This window comes from Durio zibethinus, chromosome 3 (assembly GCF_047325235.1).
Source record: "Durio zibethinus cultivar Kanyao isolate XHJ-2024 chromosome 3, ASM4732523v1, whole genome shotgun sequence".
NCBI lineage: Eukaryota > Viridiplantae > Streptophyta > Magnoliopsida > Malvales > Malvaceae > Durio > Durio zibethinus.
This window is the reverse complement of record NC_143164.1, coordinates 32,913,608-32,924,356: the sequence shown is the minus strand read 5'-3', so window position 1 is coordinate 32,924,356 and position 10,749 is coordinate 32,913,608. Positions and strand designations below refer to the sequence as shown.

The 10,749-nt window shown below is 29.6% G+C and overlaps 1 protein-coding gene and 1 pseudogene across 1 annotated transcript; one reads left to right on the top strand and one right to left on the bottom strand.

Annotated features, from left to right (window-relative positions):
- The first annotated feature begins 3,044 nt into the window (after positions 1-3,044).
- On the top strand, positions 3,045-4,540 carry LOC111283497 (glutathione S-transferase F6-like). Its single transcript, XM_022872084.2, has 3 exons — positions 3,045-3,255; positions 3,678-3,726; positions 3,822-4,540. Exons 1-3 carry the CDS (start codon positions 3,106-3,108, stop codon positions 4,268-4,270), a joined length of 648 nt encoding a protein of 215 aa, XP_022727819.2. The 5' UTR covers positions 3,045-3,105; the 3' UTR covers positions 4,271-4,540.
- A 323-nt stretch (positions 4,541-4,863) lies between these two features.
- On the bottom strand, positions 4,864-8,647 carry LOC149519761 (uncharacterized; annotated as a pseudogene).
- Positions 8,648-10,749: the final 2,102 nt, after the last annotated feature.

Genomic DNA, 10,749 nt, shown 5'->3' with positions numbered 1-10,749 from the left:
CCTGAAAGCTCTTTTTTTTTTTTTTGTTGTTCTTGTCGACTATCATTGATAGGCCAAGATATTTCTCAAGGCTGTTTGTCCCTTGAATTCTAAAAATGCCTTTCACCTCGTCTATCATATCATTGCTAGTGTTCCTGCAAAAACATAACCTTGATTTATCAAAGTTAATTTTCTACCCAGGCCCTGTTTCATAAACTTTTAGCAAGTATCTCACTCTTGCACATTTGTTATTATTTGCTTTAACAAACAGCAAGCTGCCTTCTGTAAAAAACAAGTGTGTAATCCTTGGGCCATTCACATTTGCTTGAATCTCTTGTAGCACGCTTTCATTTTGGTCTCTTGTTAAGAGCGCAAAAAGTCCCTTTGTGCAAATTAGAAGCAAATATAGAGAAAAGAGATCTCCTTGTCTCAAGCCTCTTTCTGAATGGAACTGATCGGTAATAGAACCATTAAAATTAATGCTATAAGACACTGAAGAAACGCAATGCATAATGAGCCTAATCCATCTCTCATTAAACCCTAATTTTCTCATCATGGTTTCTATAAAACCCCATTCCACCGGGTTGTAAGTCTTACTTGTATCAAATTTGATTGCTCCCCATCCTATTCCATTCTCTTTCTTCATCTCAAAGCATGCAATAATTCATATGCCATAAATACATTATCCGTAATTAACTTTTTAAGTATAAACGCAGTCTAGTTTTTCCTAATAAAAAGTAATCATAGACAGTAAATATATGACGTTTTCAAGATCCAAATAGAGTATATGTGTATTTTACACAATTTTAACCGTAATAAACAATTATCTTATGCCGACTAGTTTTAGAATTTCATTAAACTTGCTACTAAATAAGCATTTCATTCAATCAATAACTGTCTCCAAGTACGAAAATATCTATAGTCACATGATCAAAAGAAAAGATCCCGCCTCCGGAGGCGTGGAAAGACCACTGTCCCAATACTAAGTGCCGGCAGAATTTAGCAGTAATTTACTCACCACCTAGAAACCATATCTTTCTCTCCAGTTTCTACTTTTACAGTTTTCAAAGGGTTTTTGTGATTTTGATTTCTAAAAAGATAATATTGGTTCAATAAAATAAAGAAAGATTTGTCGGCCCAATATAACCACACACCAATAAAAAGAAACTCATGTGTCCATTAAGTACTTTCAGGTTGTTCTCCATCGATCAATAATCAATCATTATCTTATAACGATTTCAATTAAATTTGATTTAATTATTTTATAATATAATTTAAAAATTTTTTAAATTTAATTCAATTTTCAATTAAAATTTTGTATAATTTAATGTGATTGAAATCATATTTAATTAATTTAATTTAATTTGATTTGATTCCGGGATTATTAAATTTTAATTTTTTTATATATTATTTTAATATATTTAAATAAATTCAATATAAAATAATTATTTTTATTTTATAAAAATTTTAGAATGTATAAAAATTAACAAAAATATATAATTTGTTTTAATTATTTTTTTATTTTTTACTTTTTAATTTAAATTTAATTAAAAATCAATTAAATATTGAATTAAATATTATAATTTTAAATCAATTTTTAATTAAAATTTTTTTTTCTCAACTCTGATTAGCCAATCGGTGTCTGAACTCAATTGGTGCTTCCGAAATCAGCCACAATAATTACCCTTTCCTGAAAGCCCCACAAAATGGAAAAGCACGACTACTGCTAACAGAACTTGTGTCCGTACCAATTATAATTGTCGGTTTAGTAATTTAGTTGACCAAGAACGAGTCTAATCATATATCAGACCCTTACAACAGCCAAAAACATTGAAAATTCGATGTAACAGCTACATCAAAAAAAAAAATAAAATTTCTACGACTGAAAAATTTTCAGCACGTTAAAAGAGTGCAAAAGGTTTTTCCAGGAACTTCCGGTGGTTTCAATTTTGTTTTTGTGAACGGTGGGAAATGTGTTAATAAGGACTTATTTTTTAAATATTTATAATATTTAAATTCATGTAAATATTTATTTAAATTTAATAATATTATTTAAATTTGAATCTGTTTAAATAAATATTATTTATTCAAATATCTGAATTTATTAAAATATTTATTTATTTAAAATTTTTGTCAAAATATAAAAATAATTAAAAATTTAAATGTACTTTTAATTAATAACAAATAAAAGATATTCCCTCCATCTTATATTCTTTATCAATTTTTACTTTTGAAATGTCCTAAAATTATATTTTTTTAACATTAAAATTCTTACTTTTTATATTTTAAAATTATATTTATTTTTGACATTAAAAATCATGATATTTTAATTTTATAAAAAAAAATTTTAATTTTAATATTAAATACATTAAAATTAAAAATTTTTTTAATTCAATAAAGTAAATACATGACAAACATTTTAAGGTAAAAGAAATATTTGTTAAAGTTTGAACCTTTCACAAATATAAAATTTTATATATTTTATATATGTAAATAAGTAATGAATTCGGATATAAATTTAAATATTTATTTTTATTTGTTAAAATTTAAATAAATTCAAATATTAAATATGTAAAAATATTATTCATATCATATTCAAATTCGTTATGAATTGTAAGTCTTATATTCAAATTCTTGACTTATAAGTCTACAATTATTTGAATTTGATAAAATGAAATTAAATAATAATAAATATTTATTTATTTATTTATTATCTATTATCATTTATAATGATGAAGATTTAGGAGAATTATTTTGAATATATATGATATGTAAGTGAATTATGTATATGTTAATTAATATGATATTTAAAATATTATTTATAATTTTAATTTAAAAATATAATATAAAAATAAATAAATAAATATGATATTATAAATTTATATCCTTATCCGCAATCTTTAAAAATTTGACCAATCATAACTAACTTCTACAATTTAATTAATTTGGCATCTTTTTTATATCCTAAATAAATGCTAGAATAATTAATGGCACTACCGTGGAACATTCTAGAATGATCGAACGGTTTCTCCTTCCATCTTGTGCATAAATTGCTTCATTGCCAAAAACCCACAAAATATTTCTTAGCTTTTGTGGTTCTTGAACAAGTTACAGTCGTCAACAGCTATGGCTGCCGTCAAAACACATGGAAGCCCTTTGTCAACAGCTACTCAGAGGGTTCTTGCATGCCTTTACGAGAAAGGGGTTGAGTTTCAGTTTGTTCCTGTAAACATGGGAGCTGGTGAACATAAATCAGAAAACTACCTTTCCATTAATGTAAGTATGGAATACAAATCTCTCCTTCTGTTTTAGCTTAATAATTATTTAAAGAAGAGTGGATTTAGAACCTGTTTCATAAATTGCATTTTTGCTACTAGAACTTGCTCTGCAGAAAAACCTACCTCAATTTAGCCCTTCCTTTCTCATTTTGGAAAAGGATTTTCCTGAGCACCTCAACTATTCCATATCAGGCACTGAATTTTTTCATAGAAACCATTCTTTCCCTAGTTTCTATTTGTTAACTAGAAAACAAAATGCAAAAAAAACCAATGAAATCGAAAACCCCAAATTTTGTTAGAATTGCACAAAGCCAAATAATTGCTGCCAAATCTATATCAAAACTTAGTGCTTGTTCATTTTCCCCTAAACCCTTTTATGAGAATACCGCGAATCTAATATATCTTATCCGGTTGATGCAGCCATTTGGTCAAGTTCCAGCTTTTGAAGAGGGAGACTTTAAGCTCTTCGGTAAAGTTTTATGAGCGGAACCCTTAAACTATTAGCTAGGCATGAATATAATAATACCACTGTTTAGGTAATCCCTTCAAATTCTGAACTTGCAGAATCAAGGGCAATCACCCAATATATTGCCAATGAATACTCGGATAAGGGGGCCCAACTGTTATTGCCCGGCTCTAATAAGAGTATGGCGGTCTTACAATTGTGGAAAGAGGTAGAAGCCCACCAGTTTGATCCTGCATCTTCAAAGCTAGCCTGGGAGCTGTTTTACAAGCCATTTTTTGGACTGGCTACTGACACTGCAGTTGTGGAGGAAAATGAAGCTAAGCTTACCAAAGTTCTAGATGTCTATGAGACTCGATTGGCTCAGTCAAAGTACTTGGCATGTGACTACTTCACCTTGGCAGATCTGCACCACCTCCCCAACATTCAATGTTTGCTGGGGACCCCATCCAAGAAGCTGCTTGATTCACGTCCCCACGTTAGCGCTTGGGTAGCTGACATCACAGCAAGGCCAGCTTGGTCCAAGGTCCTCGCTATGCAAAAACAATAAAGACTTGGCACCTTCTAAGCTAGCTATTAGCATTCAATGAATAATGTCAGGTGTAGTCTTTTGCATTTTGGTTTCAGTATTGTATCTCTTTGCCATTGTCTCATAAAAAGTAAGTAGAAGATTTCTGTATTGTCTTCAACCTTCAATATGGGGGTTTATGCTTTTGTGTCTCCTCTAGTTGTCTTAGCCTTCAATCATCAAGTTGAAGGTAGTTTGAGTTTGTATTACTCCTCATGGGAAATATAAATAAAATTCACTTGGGCTTTTGAATATGATTTCTTCGGCTTGGCGGATGTGTACCACCAGCCTTTCCTGCATGATTACTTAATGAACACACGAGCTAGGGTGGTGTTTGAAGCATTAATCTACTAAGTTTGTGTTTGTCATGAAATTGCAAACACTTTATGTTTATCATTGATGTAATCAAATATATAAATATATAGGTGGCAAAGAATGGTTTACAAGGCTGAACAAAAAAAAAACAAAGTAAAAAGTAAAGTCTAAAAGGAAATATAATTGATCAACGACCATTGCCTAAATATCTTTTAATATTAGATGACGGTTAATCAAAAAGTAAGGAGAGATGAATGGATGTAATCTTGCTAATATTATTGCTAATAAAGATGGAAGGTTGTAGATATGGTGAGTTGCAATATAGCAACAACATTGTGGAAATTAAAGAGCTAATTAGCTTTTATAATCTGTAATCTTCAATAGTCCCCCTTAAGCTAGCAAGGAAGGAACTCGAACTCCCAGCTTGATGAGCAAATGTTGGAAGTCTTCTACACTTAACCTTTTTGTGAGGATGTCAACTAATTGCCATTGTGTTGGTATGTATTTGGGATTGAAGAGCTTGCTGATGAAGGTGATATTGAATGAAATGGCAACCGATTTCAATGTGCTTAGTTTTTCCATAAAATATAGGGTTGGTGACAATATGAATTGTTTCCTTATTATCACAGTACAAGTCAATTGTGCTATTTAAAGAAGAAAGTAGTTCATTCATTAGGTTCTTTAACCAAATCATCTCAGTTACTGTAACAGCCATTACTCGATATTCAACTTCTACATTGGATTTGGAGACAACTTTTTGTTTCTTTGACTTTCAGCTGATAAGAGATTCACTTGAGAAAATAATAAAATCATGATTGATCGATGTATGGTTGGGCATGTAGCCCAATCTGAATCACAAAAGGCTTTTATATGTAAATTGTTATGGTTGGGATAGAAAACACCTTATGAAAAAGTTTCTTTGTGATATTTAACAAGTCTTTTTGCCATGTTCCAATGAGGGACTCATGGAGTTTGCATGGACATACTAAGAATGTGAACTCTATATGCTATGTCGAGTCGTATGAGAGTGAGGTAAATGAAAAGACCAATGAGGCGTCTTTAAGCTTCTGTATCTTCAATAGGTTCTCCTACCTCAGCTAATAGATGATGTTGTTGTAGGATTGGTGTTCTAGCTAGAGTGGCTTAAACTAGTTCTATTTCTTGAACTATGTCCTTAATGTACTTATTTTGGTTAAGAGAAATTCCATTGTTGGTTTGTTGAATTTTTAATCCTAAGAAGTACTTCAAGGATCTGAGATTTTTTATTTGAAAATAATTATTCAAATATTCTTTAAATTCTTTGTTTTTGATTTTATTATTTCTTGATAGAATGAGATCATCAACATACATGACTATGATAATAAAATAGCCTTGTTAATATAAACAATGAGTGATCAACTTGACTTTGGTGAAAACCATATGCAATGAGAGCATATGAGAGTTTAGTAAACCACTGATGAGGGGTTTGCTTAAGTCCATAGAGTGACTTATTTAGTCCACACACCAAATTTGGATTATTATAGGGATATCTTAGTGAGGGATGCATAAAGACTTCTTCTTCGAAATCTTCATATAGAAAGACATTATTGACATCAAATTGATCTAACTCTCATTCTTTCATTAATGCTACTATAAGTAGGCATCGAATAGTTGTTAGTTTTGCTAGTGAGGCAAAAGTCTCATTGTAGTAAATGCCTTCCACTTGTTTGTATCCTTTAGCAACTAGATAGGCTTTATATCATTCTATAGATTCATCGACCATGTACTTAATTCGTAACATTCATTTTAAGCTGATAGCCCTTTTTTCTTTAGGCAAGGTTGTTAATGTTCAAGTATTGCTAGTTGGTTTCAAGTTTCTTACCCATTATTTCCTTCCATTTTTGATTGACCATAACATTTGAGTAAGTTCTTTTTTTGGTGATATTGTGATCAATATTTGTCAACTTTTTTACACAATCTATAGATGTCACATTAGTTTACAATGAAATTGAAACTTCTAAATTTTTACCTACTAAAGAAGTGGTTAGAGTGGTGTTTTTAGATGGCTTTTTCTTTGATGACAAATTGCAAACATAGTCTACCAATATTTTTTGGGGTCTTTAATCTCTTTGGAGCCTAGTCACCTGCTCTATGTTTTTGTCATTGACAAACTATTCATGTTTTTCTAAGTTTAAAGGCTTATTGGGGTTTTGAAAGTTTTGGTTTGTTGGTTTGATCGTGTCTTTCTATTGTGTATTGTCTATGTAAGAAATGGAGGGAAAGATATCATTGTTTGACTATTTTTCAATGGGAGAACAAGTATGTGCATTTTCAACAAAGTAAGAAAATTTTTCCTCGTAGAATACAACAATGAGTCAAAAGTCTTTTTGTGTCAAGATCCATTACTTTGTACCATTTCTTTTCAGATGAGTAACTAAGAAATGCACATGGTTATACTCTATAAGCAAATTTGTCTAAAGGTTTTAGGTTGTTGTATGCATAGCAAAGACAATCGAACACCCATATATGATTATAGTTTGGTTTTTGTTTAAAAAGCAACTTATAAGGTGATTTTCCTTCTAGTTTTGAATAAGGGAGAATGTTTATTAAATATGTAGCAATTAAAACATTCACCCTAGAATTTCAAAGAAAGATTTGCTTGAAAATGAAAGGCTATTGCAACTTCTAAGAGATGTCTATGTTTTTTCTCTACCATTCCATTTTATTGGAATGGGTAAGAGTAATAACTTTAGGTTAGAAATGCCATTTTGGAGAAAGAATTTTCTTAGTTTTTCATTTACATGCTTGAGTGCATTATTAGATCTTATGGTTTGAATAGTTTCATTAAATTGATTTTGAATCATTTTAATGAAAAGTTCAAAGCTTTTATCAACATCATTTTTGTGTTTTATTAACTAAACCCATGTACTTCATGAAAAATCATCCACTAATGTAAAAAAGTAACTTGTTCCATTGTAGGACTTAGTTAAGTTAGGGCCCTAAATGTCTAAAAGAATCAACACAAAAGCTTTTTTTGATTTTATTGATATTAAATGAAAAAAAAAATGTCAAGTATGTTTTGCTCGATAACAAGCATCACATGGCTCAATATTTTTTATTTTTATTTTAGGGAAAATCTGTCCTAGCTTAGACATTGGTAGGTGTCCTAACATTCTATAGAATACCTCTCTTCAATTCTTAGTGAAGTTGGCATTAACTTTTGCTTTGCCTTCTTTATCAAAGTAGTAGAGGGCATTTCTTTGACAATCCATTCCAATCATTTTCTTGGTATTCAAGTCCTACAAAACATAAGAATTTTGGTGAGAAAGTGACATAGCAATTTTTATTTTTTGTTAGTTTGTTTATAGATATAAGGTTATAAGAGAGCAACGACACAAGTAAAACACTTTTAAGAGTTAAGCCTAGGCATATGTTGGTTTTTCAAATATCATAACAGTTCTTAAAACATCATTTGGGAGGGCCACTTTGATAGATTTTTTATAGCTTATGTTGATCTTTTAATAGGGTAACGTCTCAAATTATATGATTTGAGGCTTCATTACCTAAAATTCACTTTACCTTTCCTTTGTAAATTGAATTTAAATTACTAATTTGATTTATTACTATTATTTTCTAAGCACCAAAGAAAGCAAGTAATTGTTCGTATTGGTCCTTACTCATGCCAATTATGTTCAGCATAATTTGAGAGGAACTTGAAAAGGTCTTTTTCTTAATTGCAACAACATTTGCAATGACGGTAGGTCTTCCTTCCTTAAACTTTCAATTTGGAGGATAACTAATTAATTCAAAGCATTTATCCTTTGTGTGACCTATTTTGTTGCAATAGTGACACTTATGTTTCTTGATTTGATCTTTAGCTTTGATTGTGTTGGATTGAACCTTGGATGCTACTGACTCATTGTTTGGCTTTAGGTTAGCACTTTGATGTGTTTCTTCAGAGCATATCAAAGGGTAAGTTTTGTTGAGAGTTGACAATGGTTCCATGCACTGAATATTCTTACCATCGAATATAAATCATTTAATTTTATTATAAACTGGTGAGATTTTTCTTGCTTCATTTTGCAACTATGGCTCAACATGTGTATCCATTATAGACATTTTTGTGAGGTTAAGTGTAAACTCCAAGCTGATCCCACAAAACATTAAGCTTGGTATAATAATTTAGCACTATCATATCCCTTTGTTGAGTATTAGTGATTTTCATCTTGATCTATGGATTCAAGCACCATTTATTTGAAAGAATCTCTTTTTAAAATCTTTCCAAATTTACTAGCTGTATCATGATATGCCACACTATCATGAAGTTATTTATTGAGAGAAAGTTTAATAGTCAAGACATTACTATTGCATTTTAGGTTTTTCAATCTTCTTTAAATGGATCTCCTGCTACTGGTTTTGGCATTTTGCCATTAACAAACCTTGTCTTGTGTTCAAAACTAAGGAATTCAGAATGGTTCATCTCCGAGTAAGTTAATTTAACTTTTTAAAGAATTGAGCTATATTATTATTGTCATTATCATTATTATTACTTTTTATTTTCTTTCCTTTTCTCTTTGTAGGGGTTTGAACAAGGAAACTGAATTTGAAATTAACTGGAATAAAGAGGAATGGATTCACACAATCAAAAGACTTTTTATTTGGAATCAAATTAGTAAGACAAATTGCCAAACCTAGGCCTAAAATCATACTCAGATAAAATCCAATCCCATGATTCAAGCCTAGATTAGTTTTTTCAGATCCTTAAAATCCCTACTAAAGACTGCCTATAAATTGGACAATATTTCTAAGAATAGAATAGAGTTGATTTTTGGGGAGAAAAAGCTTTGGGTTAAAATTTTGAAAATTTTTTGGGTAATCTATTTTCGAAATTTTGGTTTTGGAAGGTTAGGATTCTAGATTCTAGTGATTAGGTGGAGTCTGGATTTCTAATTATTGTTATGGAGTATTAGGATTAAGATTTTTGGGTTTTTGGATCAAAGTTTAGCTTTCTGGAAAAAATCTAGAAAAATCTAGGTTTTGGGATTAATGTTTGAATTTTTTAGTAAGTTTTTCTGGCGGATTTTAAATTTTTTGGTGGGATTCCGATGAAATTTTTTAGAAACAGGTAGGTTTTTTAGTTTTCGGTTGAGTATTCTTAGGTTTTTTAGAGAGATGGTAGAGTGTCTGAAGCTAGAGAGAGAGAGGAGACTAGGGCTTCTAAAGAAAAAGCAAAAGACATGGCTTTTATACTATCTCTGCACAATGTCATTTCTGAGTGCCCAGATCTATGCGTAACTCGAACAAGATTCGCATGTTACCCATAGTTCAACTTGACCTGATCGTAAGTTTTTCTTTTTTATTTTACTTTTATTTTTTTATTTCATTTTTTTATTTTACATTTTGAGTTTTTTATTTTATTTTGAGTTTTTTTTTTATTATTCTATTTTATTGGTTTTTATTATTTATTGATTTTAAGTAATTCATTATTTACTAAATATTTTATAAAAATCATTTTTATGAAAAAAGCAATAAAAAATCTTTTCAAACAAATTCATGAACCTCACTAAATTATTGGAGAATTTTTGTGGATTTAAATTTTATGAAATCCACTAAACTATAGGGAAATTTCATAAATAAATTTCAAAATAAAAAAAATAACTTTTATTTAATTAAATATTTTATAAAAATTCTTTTTCTAGAAAACAAGAAAAAAAATAAAAAAAACTTTTTCAAATAAATTCATGAATCCTACCTAACTATTGGAGAATTTTCATGGATTTAAATTTTATGCAATCCACAAAACTATTGAAAAATTTCATAAATAACTTTTAAAAAATGAAAAATAATTTTTATCCTACTAGACTATTGGAGAATTGCTTTTTCAATTAAGTCTTACTAAACTATTGGAAAATTTAATGAACTTTCTCAAGGGAATAAAATTTTTAAAAATATTTTGAAATAAAATCTCACCAAACTTTTAGAAGATCTGCTTCAAAGTAAATCCTACCAAACTATTAGAGGACTTTACCAATTTTTTTGAATAAAAATACATTAATAAATCCAATGACGGAGCATCTTCCTCTTCAGAATAGGATACTAGTCTCCATGAATACTCATGGGGTGAGAGAATTATCTTAAATTGCTACCAAACTATTGGGGTAATTTTA

Coding starts and splice junctions, on each gene's coding strand:
- LOC111283497 (XM_022872084.2), top strand. CDS start 3,106: ATGGCTGCCGTCAAAACACATGGAAGCCCTTTGTCAACAGCTACTCAG. Junction 3,256..3,677: donor AAAACTACCTTTCCATTAAT/GTAAGTATGGAA, acceptor CGGTTGATGCAG/CCATTTGGTCAAGTTCCAGC. Junction 3,727..3,821: donor GGGAGACTTTAAGCTCTTCG/GTAAAGTTTTAT, acceptor CTGAACTTGCAG/AATCAAGGGCAATCACCCAA.